Source organism: Cricetulus griseus, assembly GCF_003668045.3.
Source record: "Cricetulus griseus strain 17A/GY chromosome 1 unlocalized genomic scaffold, alternate assembly CriGri-PICRH-1.0 chr1_1, whole genome shotgun sequence".
Lineage (NCBI taxonomy): Eukaryota > Metazoa > Chordata > Mammalia > Rodentia > Cricetidae > Cricetulus > Cricetulus griseus.
The window spans coordinates 152,183,479-152,206,953 of NW_023276807.1; the positions used below are offsets into that span (position 1 = coordinate 152,183,479).

Genomic DNA, 23,475 nt, shown 5'->3' on the forward strand with positions numbered 1-23,475 from the left:
ATCATGCAGGAAGCTAGTAATTCCACTTGACCTCTCAGAATGGTGAGCTCTAATGAAAAACACAAAGCAATAAATAGTGGAGTTATGCTGCAGGTATTAAATCTTATTATACTACTAGGACAGTAATCTAAAGGTTAGTATCTATTAACATGATTCAACAAAATTTCATCAGTTAGCTCTTGATATAGCAGCCTAATACTTTGTTTACTTTCAAAATCTATGTTAAAATGTAATGTCCAATGTTAAAGCAAAACACTTTCATCATTTATAACATACTTAACTTCATTATAATGGTCAGAGATTGTAGTTTTATGACACACTATCTTACGGTTTTCTAACCATACTAATCTGTACTTTGGTACTGTAATAGACTTTGTGGCTTGCTTTGATTTTACCTTTTGCTTTTACTCTTAATTTCTCCACCACATATTTGCTCATCATGGTGGTGCCTGCCCTACCCAGGTCCAGGGCCCTCCTTTGTTTGAGTTTTTCAAAAATTTTCACTGTTAATTGATGAAGGTGAGGGTTTATTTTACGTCATGGCTCTCTGCACTTCACTGAGGAAAAGTAGGTGAGGAGTTAAAGGCAGGAATCAGGAGACAGCCCTGAGGCAGATACTGTGGAGGAACTCTGTTTACTAGATTATTCCTTACAGTTTGCTCATCCCTTTTCTTTCTATCATGTTTTTTATTTGGGATTATAATATAATTCCATTATCTCTCTTCCCTTTCCTCTATCCAAGGAAGGTGTTCCTTGATCAAGTAATCAGTGAATATTTAGAAGGCAGATCATTAATTAAAATGATGCTGAAATTTAGTTCATGTAGTACATTGTCAAAGAGCTCTACTCATTCTTCATTTTCTTTCCTGTCTTTACAAACTTTTGATAAATGAATAAGCAGGATTTTATGACAAGAAAAGTTATGACTGCCACCCAGGCCAGTAGGAATCCAATCACATCCAGAGAGTAGTACTGGTACCAGGTGAGGTTGTATGCAAGTGGCCTCAGGTGCTTGGCCCCTTTGTGTCTCATGACAAACTCAATCCAGAAGACGGCTCTGTCCAGCGGCTTCATGGGCTGGTCATTGTGAATGGTTGATAACCACATTGCATTCTCTTTATAGCTGAAAGAAGTAAAATGGGATATCAGGTTATATAATGAATAAAAATGCACATGTGTAATTTTCTTGTGTAGATAGTAAAGAAAATTACACAAACATATAAAGAAAATGAATTATATTTTATGTTCATGAATATGAAGATCTTCAGAGGTATATCTGAGCTCCTATAGCATGCAAGAATAATGTACTCACTCATATGTGGACCTGCTTTATAATACATAGTAGTGACTGTGCTTTATCAGAGCTGTTTTTAATGATGTTGCTCAGAATGGTTTCCTTCCAGATGATGACTGAGATGCTAATTTAAAAAAAATGGTGCAAGTACCACAAGAGTAACAGAACTGTGCTGTTTTCTGGGATTTTGTTTTTTACATTTTTTGTTGTTTTTTTAAAATGGAGTGTGCTGGATGTGTCTACAATTTTGTTCAAATGACTGCAGAACCTGGAAAGCTGTTGCTGCTATTGATGCAGAACATACTGCTATTATTATTGGTATATATATATATATATATATATATATATATATATATATATATATGGTAATATATAATTTGAATTTTTGGAAACTTTAGCTGTGCTGTCAACTTTGGAAAAAAGTATCCCAGTTTACCATGTTGAGTTGCCATTGTACAGAAATTAACAGCCGTATTGGTCTAGAAATGTTGAACTTAATTTTTTCCATTTGAACAGGGGTAATGCACTGTATTAAATATGTTCGTCTTATCTATGTGGGTTTGATTACAAAAACTAATAAAGTATTCTCTAAAAAAAGAATAAGCATCTAAAAAGAAAAATGAGAAGACCAAAAATTCCTAAAGTAGAATTTGGAGACAGCTAATCCTAAATACAAAATATCAAAATGAGATATTATTTGAGTAGATAAAACTTCAGTTACCTATAAGCAATTATTAATAAACTTTGTTGTCAAAGCATATACTAGTGTCAGGATGTATAAGTAGAAAGAAAATCCCTCTCTAGTCTCCATTGTGATACATATCTGTGTAAAGCTTATAAACATTAAAATGATATTTCTAAAGAATGCTATCAATGAGTAGTGGTTATAATTACAAAACTGTCCTGGTTCTTGTTAATTAGCTATAATAGCTGTTTCCCATTGCTTTCATACATTTTCATGTAAGTTATCACCTAGTCAATGAAATTGATAGGAAATGTAACTTTCTTCTCTATGACTGTACTGGGAATTTTTATTGCTTATTCTTATTGTAAAGTAGATTCACAATAAAATTTGGGTATATATATATATATATATATATATATATATATATATATATGTGTGTGTGTGTGTGTGTGTGTGTGTGTGTGTGTGTGTGTCTGTCTGTCTGTCTGTCTGTCTGTCTGTCTGTCTGTATTATGAGATCTGCTGGAGTTAGAGTTACAGATGTTGGTAATCACTTGACATGGGTGTTGTCCTCTGCTAGAGTAGACCTTAACTTACCCACTGAGTCATCTTTCAAGCTTAACTTTTGCTGTGATTGTTGATATTCACTTTTTGATATCATTGTAATTTTAGAAGTGAGAGCTGTAAAAATTCCACACTGAAGTGTTGTAGCTGCCTTTGATTCTAATACTAAAATAATTATTGATGAGTATAAAAAGAAGAAGGGTAACATAGAGAAATGAGTCATCAACCCTACTGTCAGTTTGATGTAGCAGAAGTAGCAATTGTAGCCTGGCGTTGGTGGTGCACAACTTTAATCCCAGCACTCAGGAGGCAGAGGCAGGCAGATCTCTGTGAGATCGAGGCCAGGCTGGTCTCCAGGGCGAGTGCTAGAATAGGCTCCAAAGCTACACAGAGAAACACTGTCTCGAAAGACCAAAAAAAAAAAAAAAAAGAAATAGCAACATTAATAATGGTAATTTACTGTCTTACTATTTAAAAGCAAAATGAGAGATATTTCTTCTCATTAAATAATCTCCATCTCTTAGTATGCATATTACATTTTCTTAAAATTTGGCATGAAACGTATCTGATGGGGAAATGGGAAGAGGGAAGGCTCCATAGGGAAGGGAGAGGAGGTTAATAGCAAAGGACAGAAAATAATAAAGTAACAATATGGATGTCAGAAAAAGCCATAAATATTGTAATATTAACAATTTATCCAAATCCCCCATAACACATGTAATTCCAAATATAAATATACATATATAGTTAATTATCTTTTCTCATCTGGACTGATGATGCTCCATCTAAAAGACAAAGATGACCTAACATAAAGCCCAACACAAGACATGAGAAACCCTCTTTTAAGATGTTGGCCATGGCTGTCAAACAGATTCCCAAAATGCATAGCCTATTGATGCTGCTTATTCTCCAGAGATAGAAGGTAACTTTCTATTGCTGAAAGAGAATGCAATTAAGAAACAGAACCTAGGGACCTTTGAGCTAGAACTCATTTGAAAACCCCTTACTAGAAAAATAACCTTCATAGTACATCACAGAAGAGAGGATTGAAAGATTTTTAAAAGCCAGAGAGGGTCAACATATTTGCTGTGAATTTGCATCTTTGATAAGCTCTAATCATGAAATGTCAGCAATATAGATATCTAAACAAGATCTTAATAATGGCGACACCAATAGTTATTCTCAACAACATAGTTCCCTAAACAAGATCTGAAAAGGGATGACAACAATAGCCATGCTAACATGGAAAGAGATCAATCTCACACTGGTCAGAACTCTATACAAAATTATTACAGGAACTTAAGTAATGCTGAGAGTAGGAGAGAAATAGTCTTTTCTACAAAACAGCTTCCACATGGATTCTTTTAAATCAAAGAAAAATAATGATGGGCATATCCATTTTTCCTTCATTCTAATAGGTTTTCACTATATTAATTTGTCCTAAAACAGACTGCATATTTAAACATTAATTCAAACACTTCGTTTTATATTAGTATCTATGTTATTTCAATGCAGAATATTACAACTCCTATAAGAGTTACATATCTCTTTTATAACATTCAAGTTTCTCTGTTGTAATGTTTTCCTAAAGCTTCTACATGTAATACATCTGGTACCACATATAACATTTTATTTTACTTCACTTATGAATACAAAGTTTTGTATTAACCTTAAATCTCTGATCAGTTACTTCACTAAAAGAATTGAAAAGAAAAATTGGCAAAAGCTGTTGACATATGTCTGTTGGCCAAGCAGTTTGGAGGATGAAGTAGTTACGTATTTAGGATGTGTCTGATTTACATAAGAAAGAAACATAAAGTGTAACATGCAAATAAAAAACAATAACAAAAGAGAGAAAAACCTATGACACAGAATCATGTCCTAAATTGTCTCTGTATCATTTTTGCCTTTAGGATAATTCTTGCCCTTTTGGCCTTCAGTAAGATGCACAATGCATAATGAATAAATAAATAATGAATACACATTTTTAAAAGATTATACTCACGTAGGATTCTCTATGACTGCCTCCAGTGCATTGAGCAAATCGGACCTTGTTATTGTTCTGAAATTTAATGCAACAGCTGCTCCTTTGGCCACCATGTAGGCAATGTTATCATGTTGTTCTCCAAACAAAGGAATGCCAATCATAGGGATTCCAAAATGAATTGCCTCATAGATGCCATTAGCTCCACCATGAGTTACAAAGGCTTTGGTTTTTGGATGACCTTGAATAAGAGGAATTCAGATTAGCATTAATTAGCAGTCTCTTTTTTTAACCTTTATATTTTCTTTAAATTATAAAAAAGCTTGTTTTACATGTCAATCCCAGTTCCCTCTCCCTGCTCTCCTCCCCTGCCCCTCACCGACCCCCTATCCCATTCTCTTTCTTTTCCCCAAGGAGGGTTAGGCCTTCCATGGGTATATCTTCAAAATCTGTCATATCAGTTGGAGCAGGGCCTAAGCCCTCCCTTGTGAGTCTAGGCTGAGAGAGTATCCCTCTATGTGGAATGGGCTCCCAAAGTCTATTCGTATACTAGGGATACTGATCAACTACCAGAGGCCTCATAGTAGTATTAGACATGAAGTGAGAAATGTGTACTATGAGGAATTGAAAGGATATTTTTCTACATGAAGATTATTTTTTTAATAATTGGATTTATTATTTTAGTTTACATCATGACTGCAGTTTACTTTCCCTTCTCATCACAAGAAAATCTAAAGAAGATTCTTATACTCATAATCTCAGTATTAATGTTTTCCTATTCAGAGCCAGAGTAAACTAAATGTACTGACAGATATCTTGCAAATTTACTTGTGAATTGAGACTTAAACTATGAAATACTGACTTCCAGTTGAACACCTGGAGTACATGGTAGATAAGGAAAATTGAGTGTTAAAAAAAGACCAAGTGCATGTCAGATATTGTTATCTTAAATAAATAATATATTCACTAAATGTAATATAAAGGGTTTTGAAGTCAACTAGGATAGGATTGCTTTCCAGAGTCTTACCTAGAAGGTCATTCTGGGGGAGCCATTTGAAGATTCTTGTATTGGGTCCTAAGGTGTCTGGTGTTTTGCCATCAAATCTCCAAAGAACCTGTTAAAGGTTGGATAATCTTTATTTCTAGAGCCCAATTCAACATTATACAGGCTGAACAGGTTACATTTTGGAATTTAAATGTATATGCATATGTGTATATAACAACATTAATGAAAAAATAGATGCTATGAATTTGAAAAACAGCATGGATATGCGGGGATTTGGTGAGAGGAATGAAAAAAATGCACAGCAAATTACTAATAATTTATATGTTATATAAATATATATTGATAGCTCTCCTAGTCTAGTTTTTATATTATATTTTAAATGCTTTACAGTTTACTTTTATTTTATTGTCCTATGCTATTTTTAATGAATTTCAAGTTTCTGTCTTTATTAATTCATAACAAATATTCCTGATCCACAGTATTCTCTGGTCTGGAGTTCTTTGAAACAATGCCATAATATTGGTCAATGGGAATATGGAGTCAGTCATCTGACCCAACACAGGAGTAACCTTGCATAGTGTACTTTTGGAGCATGGTCCAGGAAAGGAGTCACATGAGGAGAATTCTGAGTGTTTGAGAGAACACTCTAAGAAAACAGGATGATAGTCTTGTGACCTCAATTTCTTCAAAACACAAGAATTTTTTGGAATGTGTTTTCATCTTCCTTCCAGGTGTAGCAGACAGGGGAGTGTCTACTCCAGGTATAGCAGACAGTGGTGTGTGCTTTGTGTCCCTCTGTGGTGGTTGGAAAGAAAATGGCCTCCTAAGGAAGTGGCACTATTAGGAGGTGTGGCCTAGCTGGAGAAAGTGTGACACAGTGGGGGTGGGCTTTGAGGTCTCTTTTGCTCAAGCTTCCCTCTGTGTGTCTTTCAGTAGACTTCCTGTTGCCTGAAACTCTCAGCTCCAGCATTTGCCTGTATGCTGCCGAATTCCCCTTCATGATGGTAATGAACCGAACATCCTGGAAATGTAAGTGGGCTACCACAATTAAATGTTTTCATTGAGTTGCCATGGTCATTATCTTTCTTCACAGCAATAAAAACCTACCTCAGACAGCTTCTATGGAAAAATATGTGTTCATTTGTTTGTTTGTCATACATAGACTGTCCTTGTGATTGTATATGGTTTCAATTCAAGTTATCTTCACTCATATGCCCCTTCCTAATCCTCAGAGTATACATTGTCTGATAATAAAGTTGACTATCACATGAGCCTCATTTGTTGGCTCCATTCTCCCAAGATACACTTTCTCTGGAGCTGTGACAAGTGGCTCCTGCACAGAGAACTGAACTTGGCTACATGATAGGAGAGTGGGGATCCTCACAGAAGGAGGTTATTGACTATAATGAGGCAGAAACCAGGGAAGACTTTGCCTATGTCAAGGCTTGTGCATCTTTATTATTATTTTTTTTGAAGAGAGGAGGACTGACTAGTATCAAAATCACAACTATTAGACTGCCTACAAATGGCTTGTGATCATAATCCCTAGTTTCCAGAAGAAGGCACTTTAGATGAAGTATGGGACAGAGTGTGAGTGAATATTGAAATGGCATATAAATAAGAGGAGAGGATTCCCATTCATTGTTGGGTCAATTAGGCATTGATTTGGACTATGAATAAAATATGTAAGGAAGATACAAAGGTTATTAATCATGAGGAAGATTGGATAATTCCTTACATGAATATAAACTAGATGATCACATCTTAAAATGGGTAAAAGAGGCAAAAAAAGAGAAAGAGATGACTTTCCAGTGTAGGTAAAATCAAAGGTAAAAACAGCACCTGTGGCAACTACACAGGCGATAGCTCCCTTAGCTACCTTACTGGAAACCCCCTTAAATGTGTTTCCTGTGTTGTCTAAAGACAATCCTGATGCATGGGTTGAGAAATCTGATAATCAATCTAATCTAATCTTGAGTTCTCTCTACTTTTTGATGAGGAATTAGGAGAGCCTAAGAAAAAGCCAACTTTACAACTTAGAAAAGCTAAGGCAGGGCAGGGAAAGGAATTAATTTACCAATTCCTCCATGGCCTACTGAACTGAACTTAGTATTTCCAGTGAAATTTTAATAAAATCAAAATATTCATCAGGGACTAGACGTGGATGTAATGAAAGATATTAAGAAGGCTTGTGCTTCATATGTACCTACTGCTCCATGTAGTTATTAACATCTTTTGACTGGAACAAAAATGTACAATAGTTTCCATATGATGTTCATATAATTGTTAAAATAGTTCTTAGCTCTATCCAATTCCTTAAATGTAAGATGCATCTTTCTGATAAAGTGCATAGAATATTTCTACAGCTAAGACTAGAAATGTCACATATAAAATGCTGATAATGACTGGTACTTGGGCATCAACAAATTGTCAGCTGCGTAATATGCCTCCTTCAGATCTCCCACACATTAGGGATGGAGCTGTCTATCATTGCTTGGATGAAAATTGATGTCGAGTGTGACTTTGTGTCTTGTTACATAAAACATATACAAAATCCCACTGGACCTTATACTAATTTCATAGAAAGATTCAAACTAGCTATTGAATAACAAGTGAACGGGAAACAAATTCATGAGTTTTTAAAAACACTTAGCTTTTGACAACACAAGTCAAGAGTCATATGAATTGCCGGGCGTTGGTGGCACACACCTTTAGTTCCAGTGCTCGGGAGAGAGAGGCAGGTGGATTTCTGTGAGTATGAGACAAACCTGGTCTACAAGAGCTAGTTCCAGTACAGGCTCCAAAGCCACAGAGAAACCCTGTCTTGGGAAACCAAAAAAAATTAAAAAAGATTGCTATGAATTAATCAAGCCACAAAGAGAGATAAAAAGTGTTATGGACTTTCCAAATTTATGTAGAAAATAGAGATCTATAAACATAGAGCAAAATTAGCTGCTATAGAAATCTATGCTGTACAAAAACAGATGTTACAAAGTAGCCCCTTGAAGAAACATTATAAATTGTTCTTGTAATGACTGAATGCTCAGAATCAATGAGCTCCTGCCTTATGACCTCTATGCAAGAAAGGGTTAAGAAATGTTGGTCTAAATATGATAAGGATGGCAAAACATTGCCTGGCAACAATAACAGTGCCAATCAACATATAGGGAAACATATTAAGGGCCTGCCTAAAATTTCCATAAAATTTAAGGGTTTAAATCTAAAATGATAAAATTTATGCCAGCTTCATATATAATCAATCTATTCTTTTGTTACAGACTGTTACTCAAGGAAGTGCTGCTATTGATATTCCTTTCTCTAAAGTGTTGCTGTTTCCTCTCTTCACGATACTTTTAAGTTACATGATCCTTTTAAGTATTGGAGACCTATACTGCCTCAAACAGATTATTCATGAAAGGAATCATAGTTCATACAGGAGTCATTGATGATGTTTATACTGGGGAAATTGCAGTCATGATCACAGTGCCTACTAAAGTGAGAGAAAAAATTGCAGTCATTGTTATTGCCTATATAGTCCTTTCACAAAGAAATGTGCATCGTAAGGGAGACTTGAGTAGTACAAATAAGACTGTGGCCTTAAGCCCTTTACTAAAGGAAAATGATAAACCATTATTGGTTTTAAAAATAAGAAGAAAAATGTTTGTAGGATTACTGGTTATGGAACTTATATTTCTATTATAACCATGGAAGAATGGCCACCTAAATGGTCTTGTTATGGGTGGTAATTTCCACCCTGAAATGAGCTCTAACAAGATTAAGCAGAATGTACAGGATTGCGATGTATGAGCCCAGACAGCATAATGGAAATCCTCCAGCCTAATGTTACTCATGCTCTGATTAATCTTTGGGAAGAGACTTTTTAAAACAAGTTCATGCAGAAATCTATATTCCCACCACTAATGCTACCCATTCTTCACAATTACAATTGCTAATGGTAAGATTGGCTTATCAACATGCAAAGGACTAGAAAAAGAGTTACAAGTGATTATGGAACGTAAATTTCCATGTGGACAAGAACATTAGCATGGCTTCGATTTTTCATTGGGGCCAAAAACTACATAAAATCCAGCAACCCTATCTGGATACCTCAATAGCCTATTTCTAAAGAAAGGTATGGACTCTTCACAAGGTAGGCAGAAAACAGTGGAGAATGGGCACAAAGAGCCTTCATTTTCTCCCTGGAACCCTCCTGGTTTTATGATTAAAAAACAATCTGGCAAACGGAGATCGTTGATTTATTTATGAAATCTTATTGCCACCTTGTGGCCAATGGGGGCTTTACAGCCTTGGTAAAAATTGGCCTTTAATAGTTTTGCATTTATGAAAGTTTGGTTTTATACTACACATATTCATCCAGATAGCAAGGTAATTTTTGGTGTTTCTGTTCCTTCATTCAATCATAAAGAATTTCATCTCTTATATCTGTGGACTGTGTTACCTCAAGGCATGACAAAATTCCCTATTATTTGTCAGTACAATGCAGGAAAAGGTTTTAGAGCCTCTGAGGGAGGCCTGCAGTAGAGCTTGTGTGTATTTAGGTTTCAAACCTGGAACAAATGGCTGAGGTGCCTATTTAACAATTCAAAGCTGAGCTGTATGCCAGGGTTTCCCTGTATCCCTCAGTTCCTACTTGTTACAGGGCAATCCTGGCTGGAATACCTTGTACTGTGTCCTGAACTCTCCAGCCCAGGGGGCTGGGCTGCCCTTCTTAATATAATCCAACAATTTTGGTTACCCATTCCTTTTTGTATTTTTGACCTGGCTGCTTCAGTTGGGGCCCATCTCTCCTCTCTCCCTTCCCCTCTGTTCTGTCCTCACAAGGCATAGCTCAGTCTGGTCATGTCCACTCTGGACTCTCCCACATGTCCTTGTCCCTGACTCTGGCTATCCTCTCTCATGTATCTATAATAAACTTTCTCCTTCACCATGCCTAGGGGCAGACATGTCCTTTCCTTTCCTTTTATTTCTTGTTTATTCAATACTATTAATTATATGGGTGATATCCTCTTAGTCACCCCCAAATAGAAAGAGCTACAATCCTTATATGGCATGACTCAGGATGTATTACATAAAAAATGGGCTTATTATTACACTCGAAAACGTACAATGATAAGACACTGTGTAATATCTGAGGCAACTGGTTACTAGACCAATTACTAAGCCCACCCCCCCAAACGCAAATGCCCATAAGACAATACAATTTTAAAATACACAGTGACTTTCAAAAATTATTAAGGAATGTTAAGTATCTACTCACCACTTTAGAAATACCTAGTTATGCCCTAATCAATCTATTTAAAATGCCGAAAGAAGAGACAGCATTGGATAGCCCTTAATTTATCTTGAGAGGCAAAGGTAGAATTACAGGTATTTGAATCAAAACTAAAAGAGGTTTTTGAATATTGGCAGGATCCCTTGCTGCCTTGAAATTTACTTATTTTCCCCACTAAATTGTCTCCTAAAGGTAGTGTAGCACAAAAGGATAAATGTGGATTAGAGTGGATTATTTACAGCAGAAGGGCCATAAAATACTAACTGCTTACCTTACTCTTATTGATCAGCAAGTATTCCAGGGCAGGACCCAATATCAACAATTACATGGATTTGATCCTTGCTGTATGACATTACCTCTTACTAATTATCAGTTTAAAAGGGAGTTACAGAACCCTATGGAATTTTACATTTCATTTATACATTACTTTGGAAGGACAGAAAACTGTTTTAATTTCCTTGTCACATTCTCTTATTTCTTGGAGTGTGTTTTTACCCTCCTCCCAGGTGGAGCAGATAGGAGTGTGTCTACTTCAGGTTAACCACTACCATTTTGTATTGCTATCCTGACAATGTTTACACTGTCCTTTTTTGTTTTTGAATACAAGTCATACTGTATTTATTGATAATTGAGAAAATGGGAATAAACATTAGGTCCAAAACATTTGATATCACATTCTGTAAAAATTCAAACACTAGTAACACTATGGTAGTTAAATGAAAGTAATTATCAATAAAATTTCAATATTCTGTCCCATAAAACATACAGAAAATTATGCAGCAATGTTGAATTGGATGGCTACCAGTAAACTTACCCTGGCACAAGTATTCACACTTTCAATATTTATGTCTTCTATTATTGTCAAATTTATCCTATATCCTTTTAATCCATGATTTCAGTGTCATCCTGATAGATATACTGCTGCAGCTGTAGATTGTTTCCAACAGTCTTTTTGGGAATAACTATTTTATTTCTTGGTAGAATGGCTTTAACATGACAATGATCATAAGGCTGAGTAATGCCACTCATCTAACTATGAATAGCTTCAACATATGCTAAAAGTTTCCTTCCACTACTCACATTATAGAGCATCTTATTTTTGTATGAGTATAGGGACTGTAATTCCCATTGAGTTGGTCTCTTTCATGAATTTTCAGATGTGCTCTAAGTTTTGAGCTTCTTTTTTTTCTCCATTTTTATTTAAATTAGAAACAAAATGGAAAAAACAAGATATTCTACAACAAAACCAGATTTAAACTATATGTAACCACGAATCCAACCCTACAGAAAGTACTAGATGGGATAGCTCCAACCTAAGGAAGTTAGCTACACTCACAAAAACATAGGCAACAGGTAATCCCACTTTACCAAAAGCCAAAAGAAAAAGCAGAGTAAATCCACACACAATACCACTACCAACAACAAAACAAAACAAACAAGAATAAGCACTAAATGGTCCTTAATTTCCGTCAATATTGATGGTCTTAATTGGCCTATAAAAAGACACAGGCTAACAGAATGGTTATGAGGACAAATCCATCCTTCTGCTGCATACAAGAAACACATCTCAACTCAAAGACAGACATTACCTCAGAGTAAAGAGTTGGGATAAGACATTCCAATCAAATGGACCAAAGAAACAAGCTGGGGTAGCTATCTTAGTGTTTACCAAATTAGACGTCAAACTAAAAATCAACCAAAAGAGATGAAGAAGGTCATTTCCCATATTCATCACAGAAAAAAATCCATCAGGAAGAAGTCTCAATTCTAAACATCTATGCACCAAAGTTCGTGAAAGAAACATAATTAAAACTCAAATTGCAAATAAGACCTCACACAGTTATAGTGGGAGACTTTAGCACCCCACTCTCACCACTGGACAGGACCACCAGGCAGAAACTTAACAAAGAGATAAAGGAATTAACAGAAATTATGATCCAATTGGGATTAACAGACATCTATAGAACATTCCATCCAAACACATGAGAATATGCCTTTTTTTCAACACCACATGGAACCTTCTCTAAATTCAGCCACAAACTCGGCAACATAGCAAACCTCCACAGATACCAAAAAATTTGAATAATCCCCTGTGTCTTATCAGACCACCACTCTTTAAAGTTACAATTCAAGAACAATACAAATTGCAGAAAACCTACCAACTTATGGAAATTGAACAACTTGCAGTTGCACCATTCCTGGGTTAATGAAGAAATAAATAAAGAAATTAAACTGTTATTTTCATGCCTCTGTGGGAAAGCATGTTTTGCCACATACACACAGCTTGTCATTATGATAGCATATAGCTTGAATTTGTATGATCTTTATTCATGACCTTTCTTAACCCTCAGAGTGTACATTGTCTGATTCTCTGAATAAACTTGGCTATTGCATGAGACTTAATCTGACTCATTTATCAGCTCCATTCTCCCAAGTCCCACTGTCTCCAGAGCTGTGACAGTTTAGACTTTAAAACAAGAGAGTAAACCTGCTGTATCAAGTTCACCCCAAAAGACGTATGTTGTTTGTAGATCAATGCTGTGGACAAAAAGGCTCAGAACATGTCTGAATTATCTGCACATTGGAATTCCAACTGCTGTCCATGATGACTATGACCACACTGAGTGAAATTGACATTACTTTTTTTTCTGTTTCTTTGGGCATTTCATATAATGTGCTTTTATCACATTCACTACCTACCAGTCTTTCTTAAATCACCACCTTCATTTTCCACAACTTGGTGTCCGTAAAAAAGAACACTGATGGGCTGGAGTGGGCACTGGGGACAGGGCAACTGTAACTTCGGTAGGCTGGCCGGAGTTTCTCATACAGCAGATCCTGTTGACTGAAGTTCAATCCCTGAGGATGACCTGAGGTAGAGTGTCCAAGGGAGTTCATGCACACCCAGAGCAGTATTTTCAGTTTAGAAAATTTGACAGATGACATTCTAGTGGCCTGTTTGGAGCTGCCTGAGGCCTGGGGACTGTGCATTGGGGATCCCATCCAGGTGGTTTGGCTCACCCAGGACTGTCAAGGCCCGGTACTAGTGCCACCTGCACCCATGAGTGGAGAAGAGCCATTTTGAGTATTGGACCTGCTTGCACCCACCAGAAGGGAACCTTGGACCATACCTTCCAGGAGATGAAGAAACTCCTCCTGCACCCACTTGAAGAAGGGATGGAAGAAGACAATATAAAAACACATTCAAAAACAGAAAAACCAAAATGATACCACCAGAATCCAGAGACTCTACACTAAGAACACACTAACATCCTAACACAGATGAAGCAGACACTTAAAAACATGTTCATGAAAATGATAGAGGCCCTCAGAAAGGATATGAGAAAATCCCTTAAAGAAATGGAAGAAAAAATAAACCCAAAAGCACAAGAAATCAACCAATCTCTTAAGAAAGCAAGGAAAGGCAAGAAAACGCAATCAGACAGATGAAGGAAATAATTCAAACAGTTCAAGACATGAAACCTGAAATAGAGACAATAAAGAAGACACAAACTGAGGGGATGCTTCAAACCGAAAAGCTGGGTAAACATTCAGGAACTACAGATGCAATCATAACCAACAAAATATAACAGATGATATAGAGAATCTCAGGTGCTGAAGATACACTAGGAGAAATAGATTTTTCAGCCACAGAAAATCTTAAGTCCAACAAATCCCTAACACAAAATATCCAGGAAATATGGGACACTGTGAAGAGGTCAAATCTAGAAATAATAGTTATAGAAGAAGGTGAAAAAACCCACCTCAAAGGTGCAGAAAACATGTTTAACAAAATCATGGAAGAAAACTTTCCCAACCTAAAGAGAGACATGGCAATGAAAGTACAAGAAGCTTGCAGAACACTAAATAGAGTGGACCACAAAAAATATCCTCACCACATAATAATCAAAAACCCCAAACATACAGAATAAAGGAAGAATATTAAGACCAGCTAAGGAAAAAGGCCAAGTAACATAAAGGCAAACCTATCAGAATCAGATCTGACTTCTCCATGGAGACTCTGAAAGCCAGAAGGTCCTGAATAGATAATCTACCAACACTAAGAGACCATGGATGCCATCCCAGACAACTATACCCAGAAAAGCTTTCAATCACTATAGATGGAGAAAACAAGATATTCCATGACAAAATCAGATATAATCAATACATATTCACTAATCCAGCCCTACAGAAAGATCTGGAAGGAAAACTCCAACCCAATGAAGATAACTACACTCAAAAAACATAGGCAATAGATAAGCAAACTTTACCAAACACAAAAAAGTGGGGAAGTCCACACACAATTCCACCACCACCAACAAATCCAAAACAAAGAAGAATGAACAATCAATGGCCATTAATACCCCTCAATATTAGTGGTCTTAAATTGCTTATAAAAAGACACAGGATAGCTTCTGTTGGTTCCTTGCAATGAGGCAGGCATCTGAAGTTAGCCTAGGTGTTTTTGATTGTTCATTCTTCTTTGTTTTGGATTTGTTGTTGTTGGTGGATTTGTGTGTGGATTTCCACCCCTTTTTACTTTTGGCTATTGGTAAAGCTAGTTGGACTGTGCTTTATGGCTCTGGATGTGCTTTACAGATAAGTACACAACAATGAAGTGCAGAACATAGCAACTGCCCTGGGAGGGCCTATAGGCCATAACAACTAGTTGACCAATCAACACAAGGCAGGTCCTCCAAGACTGGAGATGCACCAATCCTGAGCCTGTGCATACCCCTGGACACTCCCCTTATGCTTTAAGATCTCTGTCCTGTGGTTTCTCAGGGTCTTTTCCCAGCCATCCACTGTGGTTGATAGATGAAAGGTTGAGCTAATGGGGTTAGCTCATTAAACAACTGCAATAAAAGTCTCATTGCTTTTGCATCAGAAAAAAGGCACAGGCTAACAGAATGGATATGGAGACAGAATCCACTCTTCTGCTGCATATAAAAAACACACCTGAACTTCAGAGAAAGGTGGTACCTCAGAGTTAAGGATTAGTAAAAGATTTTCCAATGTAATGGACCCAAGAAACAAATGAGGTAGCAATCCTAATAACTAACAAATTAGACATTAAACTGAAATCAATCAAAAGAGATGAAGGAGTTCATTTCATATTAATCACACAAGAAATCCATCAGGATGAAGTCTCAATTCTGAAATCTATACCCCAAATACAAAGGCATCAACTTTCATAAAAGAAACATTACTAGAACTCAAATCACACATCAAACCTCACACAATTAGAGTGGGAGACTTCAACACCCCACTCTCCCTACTATACAGGATCACCAGACAGAAACTTAACAAAGAAACAAAGGAACTAATAGAATTTATGACCCAGTTGGGTTTAATGGATATCTATAGACCATTCCATCCAAACACAAAAGAATATACCTTGTATTCAGTGCCACAAGGAACCTTCTTTAAAATTGACCACATTCTTGGCAACATAGCAAACCTCAACAGGTATAAAAAAATGGAATTGCACCCTGTATCTCATCAGAACACCATGCTTTAAAGTTAGAATTCAACAACACAAATTGCAGAAAACCTACAAACTCATGGAAATTGAACAATGCATAATTGCACCATTTCTGGGTCAAGGAAGAAATAAAGTAATTAAAGATTTCAGACAATTCAATGAGAATGAAGACACAACATACCCAAACTTATGGGACATATTGAATTCAGTGCTAACAGGAAAGTTCATGGCACTAAGTGCCAACATGAAGAAACTGGAGAATAGTCATACTAGAGAATTGACAGCACAACGGAAAGCTTTAGAACAAAAAGAAGCAAACTCACCCAGGAGGGGTAGACAGCAAAAAATAGTGAAATTGAGACCTGAGATCAATAAAATAAAATCAAGGAAAAAAATGCAAAGAATCAATGAAACAAAGAGTTGGTTCTTTGAGAACATCAACAAGATAAACAAAACCTTTATCCAAACTAACCAAAAGACACAGAGAGAGAGCATGCCAATTAGCAAAATCAGAAATGAAAAGGGGGAATAACAATGAACACTGAGCAAATCCAGAGAATCATTAGGCCATCCTTTGAAAACATGTTCTCCACAAAATCAAGAACTTAAGGAAATGAACAATTTTCTGGATAGGTATCATTTACCAAAATTATATCAAGAACAGATAAGCAATTTAAATAGAGATATAACCCCTACTAAAATGGAAGCAGTCATCAAAAGTCTCCCAACCAAAAAAAGGCAAGGGCTAGATAGCTTTAATGCAGAATTCTATCTGAAATTCAAAGAACAGCTAATACCAATGCTTCTCAAATTATTCCATACAATAGAAGCTGAAGGGTGATTCCTAACTCTTTCCGAGGCTACTATTACCTTGGTACCCAAGCCACATAAAGACACCATTAAGAAAGAGAACTACAGACCAATATCCCTCATGAATATTGATACTCAATAAAATACTGACAAATCAAATCCAAGAACACATCAGAAAAATACATCCACCATCATCAAGTAGGCTTCACTGCAGGGATGAAGGGATGTTTCAACACAGGAAATGTAATCCACCATATAAACAAACTGAGAAAGAAAAACCACATGATCATCTCACTAGATGCTGAAAAAGCCTTTGAGAAAATACAACACCCCTTCATGATAAAGGTCTTGGAGACAACAGGAATAATAAGAACATACCTAAACATAATAAAAACAATATATAACAAACTAACAGCCAACATCAAACCTAATTAAATGAAACTGACGTGATTCCTCTAAAATCAAGAACAAGACAAGGCTGTCCACTCTCTCCATATCTCTTTAATATTTTACTTGAAGTTTTAGATAGAGCAATAAGACAACAAAAGGAGATCAAGGAAATACAAATTGGAAAAGAAGAGTCAAACATTTGCTATTTGCATTTGGTATGATAGTTTACACAAGTGACCAGAAAAACCCTACCAGGGAACTCCCACAGCTAATAAACCCCTTCAGCAAAGTGGCAGGATACAAGATTAACTAAAAAATCAGTAGCCCTACTGACAAATATTTTTCTGATATTTCTCCTGTTGGAGACAGAGTTTCATATTGTTTGTTCAGTTTTTTTCTGCTTCTGGCCCACTGGAATTCTCCTTTTTCTGTCTTTCATCTCTGAAGGGAGTGTTGGCATTACAGACACTATACCTGATTTAATGTGGGTTTGAGGGATTTAAACTGAGCTGATCACACTGCACTGAAAACATATAACATACTAAGCCATTTTTGTAGCTCAGAATTTCCTTGAATGTGACAAATGATGTTCGCATGTAGTAGATGCTCCATTTTATGAGGTTTGTCAGCGAGTTCTAAAATTATAACCATATCTGGGGTCTGGATTGGAACTGATTTAATGAGTATATTAATCAAGGATTCTTTGCAGAATGTTGTAAATAATTTGCTGTCCACAAATGGTTTTTGAAAAATATCCCCAAATCTAATGACACTACTTTACATCCTACTGATTGGTATGTAGTCCTTATGACAAAATGCAATGGTTTTACTGCAGAGGTCAGAATGGTCTGAGACAGAAAAACCAGTTCCAAGTCCAGGCCAATTATGGGTGCTAGTGGTAGAATTCTCAGACAAATTTCATTAAATGAACCATTATCCACATGGCTACCATGGATTTGCTATATGATTGACAAAATTAAGTATAGCATCAGAAAATTAATTGAGGTGATTAAAGAGAGACTGTTCCACTACACAATTATAAAATGTTCACAAGCATTCCAATCTAATCCATAGAAAATTAATTTATAGTATGCTATATGAAGTCACCTGATACTTTTTAAACTTTAGATTCCTTTGGACTGTTTCTTTTTTTCACTTTTCTTCCTTGAGTGGTAGGACTTTCACTCTGACTGATTCCAAGCAAGCTCTGTGTTTTTTCATTTAGAGGCACAGATGTAACTATGAGGGTAGCACCCATCTCTGTATTTTCTTTATACATTTCCAATACAAATATTGGCAAGGCAGTTCAGAACATAGTTTTTTCTTTTAATTCTCTTTCTCTCAATTAGCCAAAAGTGTGATTTGATTGAGAGTGGTGAGCCTTGGACTCCCTTCCTTTAAAAGATTCTCTCACTGCATATTGAACAGGCCTACTCTAAAATTAGGATGCAGAGTCATGCTACATTTGAAACCTTTTCAATACTTGCTTACTGTTATTCTGTAGAAATAGTAAATAACCCCCTGAAAAATCTAATGTATGCAGTGACTTTAAATAATCAACAAATAGAAAACGTGTCACTGAAGAATTTGGCTATGTCTATATACTCTTGATAGGAAAGTAATTATTATGCCAGCATTTCAGAATGTGTGCACAGTGATCACAGTACTTATATCCAAGTTACTCTCAGTCAAAGGCACCTTCTGCGGTATTGTAGCATCTGCTATGAATATCTGTTTCTAAGGCAAATTAGAGCATACTTAAAACTTTACTTTCACAAGTCCTTTCTATAATCAGACCTTTCAAGGACTTTGACAGACTTAATATACAGTTACCTCCCATGGAGCACTTTACCTCACCTTTTGTGGAATCTGGGCAAGGGCCCATGCAATTGTGTTGGCCTTTTCTTCTGTCATGTTGCTGACCATTGACCCCAGAGAAAACACCACAACACCATGCTCTCCAGAACTCTGGACAAAGTCTTCCATTTCCTGTGAAGAGAATTTGTTTCATGACAAAATACCAATTGTTGAGAACTCACTTATGATACCTTTATGAAAAAACTAGGAGAATAGAAATTAAGGTGCTCCTAGGAATTTTTAGAGTAGTGGTTTGAAAACGTACATACAGAAGACAAAACTGCCAATGTCAAAGACTTTGTACTCACACATTGTGCAACGAACATTTTAGTTACTTTCCTCTGGCAAAATTAAAACTCAGGAGTGCCAGCATACTTTATAAAGTATTCATAAAATTATAGCTTCATTTACAAGGTTTTCACCCTACAGGAAATGTGATATTTTTCCCTTGCTATTTTATTTTTCTCCTATAATGATTGGTTAAATATTACTAACTCATGTTTGATGAAATAATATCTATGCTGTAGTATTTATATATCTAGTAGTTAATACATACTTCCTACTATGATTAATAAAATGCTTTGGTTCTTTTTGAAATATTCATAACTGCATGGCAAACATATACCACATAATAATATTCTGAAATTGTGTTTAAATAAGGTATTTTCAGAGATGACCTTCACGATCACTGGTTGGACAGAAGCTGTATCTTTGTTTCTCTGGATATCAAACAATTACCTCAGATACATGTTAGTCACATCTTTTGATGATTGATAGTTTCTGAAGTGATGAGTTTAACTGAATTAATTTCTTTGTTTTTTCACATGTGTTTATATGTTTGCATGCATGTGTGCACAAGTGTGCTTCTGTGTGTGTGTGTGTGTGTGTGTGTGTGTGTGTGTGTGTGTGTGTGTATTGATGTATTGGGGGTCCTGGGGAGGTTTTCTGCCTTAGTTTTAGCACATAGGTGCCAAAAGTTAAAATCTGATGCCTTTCTCTATCAATCTTAAATATAGTTGTAGAGGCTCTCATTCTGAAGAGAAATGTTACAATTTTTACCAGATTGTGGTCAGCAAGCTCCCAGTATCAATCCTTTTCTGCATCCTAAGTACCAATGTCATAGTACTGTGTGGGACACCCAATTTTTTAATGGGTGTTGGGATTCAAACTTACATCCTCATAGTTGTTTGGTAAGGACTTTATCCAATAGATAACCACCCAAGCACCCTAACTGACTTCATTTAACTCACTGATATGAATATTTCCCAGGTCTATCCTGTTCATTCCTGACTTTATTGACCCCATAGTTAGCAGGATGTTTAATTCCACTTCCTCTATATCTCTATCACTGGGAGCAAAATGTAATGAAAGGTGTAGAATCATCTTTAACAAAGATTAAATTGAATGGAAAAGAGATTTAAAAAAAATGTATTTACCTTAGGCAAGGGATTGGCAGGTTTGCAGTGGAGTCCTCCAACATATTCAACATTTGGTAAAGTTGGGTGAGGAAACTCCAAATCCCAGTAGGAGCGAATGAGCCACATTTCTGCTTTGCCTATTGTCTCAGCTAAGGTAGTGTGCTTTCCTAGATGGAGAATAGGAGCAAATGAGAAACTGAAAAATTGCCAGGATTGTCATCAGAATACAAAATATATATTTTCTTAAAAATGATGGAAGAATTTATTTTTGGTGCAGAACAAGAGCATTTAAAAACCAATGTTCATTAATATGTAACATAATTTGCATGTGCAATTGATACATAAATGTCAGCTTGGCCTTATTTTTAAAGTAAATAGTAAGAATTATCATTTCCTCAGTAATTTGAGATATTAAATAGTTATTGAAATAACCACTAATTTAATAGCACTTATAAAAATTATCACAACACTTTCAGAAATTATGATAGTAGAAATTTTTGCCCAATCTTAACTATGCATATTTTTAAGTGAAAAAAACCATGACTTCAGAAAGTACAGACTGAGTGCACATGCACCCATGCTTCTGTAGTGTTTAAACAATGGATGCTAGGAAAGTACACAATAAAGGAACTTGGTATTAATAGCAACTGCAGTTCCATTTTTAAGCCTGTGAACTAACATAGTATCTTTCAAGTGTAAGGTAACACTTTAGGAAATACAGAGGAAATACTTTATGATTTATCCGTGTGTGTGTGTGTGTGTGTGTGTGTGTGTGTGTGTGTGTGTGTGTGTGTGTGTGTGTTAAGTTTATCAGTCAATTTTGAGCCTCTGTACCTGGGTGGGTGTTACTAACAGAACTCAGGCACTCCACCAGAACGGAAAACACTCTTAACTATTTGGTCCTGTTTTCAGACACCACAATTTAATTTTAAATTAAGAAGGTTGCCTATGCAAGAGAAAACAATTTCTTCAATATTATATACATATTAAAACTATAAAATATGCCATCCTTTTATCTACATTAGCCAGGATTTGATTAAGAGCTAGTGATTTATTAAAATAGACAAAAATTATAGTAAAATGAGTAAAAATCACTTAGGGAAAGTCTTCTGGCATCTCTTTGCAATGGTATACCTCACCAGAATGTCCTGTATCAGAACTGCTCTGCTTCTATTTGATCAATAATATGAGCTTTTACAGGTTTTTGAGTTTGGTAGCTAATATCAGATTATATTTGATCACCTATAAAAGACAACTCTCACTTTGTAATTCAGGGACATACAATATATTTAAATACTTGTGAAATTTTGTTCACTGAGATACAGATAAGAAACATAACTTACCCAAAGTTTCACTGTAAAACTGATCCCATTTCTTTTTATTAAATAACTGGAACCAAAAGTCAAAATAAAGCATACATATCATATTTCTTACCCTCTCCATGAATGTCATTTTACCCCCTAGTCCTGACAAAATTATAGGTACATAAGAGGGAGGGACTAGCAATCCTCCACTGTACTTTTCCATTGTATAGCCAGGAGAAAAGCGAAGACTGTATAGAAAAGGGATCTGGAGCAGTTCAGCTATCAACTCCCCACAGGGAGCAATGGCATCCGATAAAAGGACATCAAACTTGGATTTCTGTAGTTTTGTCATCAGTTGTTTGTTTGAAACTGTGTCTTTACAAAGACTTAGATAACTGTCAGAATATCTTTCACACACATTCTGTAGCAAAGGAGAGTATGATAAACATGAATCTCTTGGTATCTCATAAATCCATTTATTCACAAACAATTGGAAAACCTCATCCAGATCATCTTTACTGAGAGATGTAGGAAAACTCTCAAACTTCAGGTCAGGTGACTTTTGGGGATCAAGAAAGATGGAAGCTGAAGGTCTCAGAACTGTTACTTCATGACCCCTCTGTGCAAGTTCATCCAGTATAATCTTTAGATTCAGCCAGTGACTGTATTCCATTGGCCACACCAACACCTTCCCACAATTCCCAGATCTGAAGCAGCAAGTCATCTGCAGCAGGAGCAGTAGAAGAGGCATCCACTTCACAGGCATCCTGGAAAATCAAAGTCCTCTGTTCACAGTGTGTTCCCTTCTGTCATGGCTTATCCTTATATCTAAGAAGAAAAAAAAAGCATGAGTTAAAATATAACCTGATTTGTCAAAGCAAATACACTAAATGACCACATTGAACTTGTGAGCTGAATGGAGATAGTAAAAGCAAATATTAATTATTTCATATTGCATACAGGTGTTTAATGTCACATACTTTGTAATGAAGCAAATATAGGAGTCAATGTCCTGTTTGCATAACTCTTCTGTTTCTAAGATATTTGAATAGTAGCAAGAACACTGGTTAGCAAGAGGTTACTCTGAAATTTCTTCTCAACACAGAACCCAAAATGTAATAATTGCACAGCTTATAAGTCTTTTATGGATATCAATATCCAGAATTTTTGTAAGAATGTTGCCTAACATATCCACTTACATATGATTTCTAAAATAGTTTAACAGTGTGCCTAACTTACCTGACTGACAGAAACCTTGGGGGGCAGGTAGGCAATTGCCTCCTCTTACACATGTCCCTTCGGAAACTGTTGAACACACTGGCCTGAATGATATAATCAGCTAAGGCAGCCAGGTGGTTCAACTAACCTGTCCACTGGCATGTCAT

At 36.1% G+C, this 23,475-nt stretch overlaps 1 protein-coding gene across 2 annotated transcripts; it reads right to left on the minus strand.

Moving 5' to 3' along the window:
• Window positions 1-843: 843 nt before the first annotated feature.
• On the minus strand, window positions 844-22,856 carry LOC113832767 (UDP-glucuronosyltransferase 2B17-like). 2 transcript variants are annotated; one of them, XM_035453258.1, is made up of 6 exons: window positions 22,374-22,856; window positions 20,805-20,945; window positions 19,369-19,500; window positions 5,555-5,642; window positions 4,549-4,768; window positions 844-1,123 (listed from the first exon to the last, which is right to left on the minus strand). In XM_035453258.1, exons 1-6 carry the CDS (start codon window positions 22,854-22,856, stop codon window positions 844-846), a joined length of 1,344 nt encoding a protein of 447 aa, XP_035309149.1. The 2 variants fall into 2 exon arrangements, with proteins under 2 accessions (XP_035309149.1, XP_027246803.1); XM_027391002.2 differs by having other exon boundaries at window positions 20,805-20,953; window positions 22,130-22,856.
• Window positions 22,857-23,475: the final 619 nt, after the last annotated feature.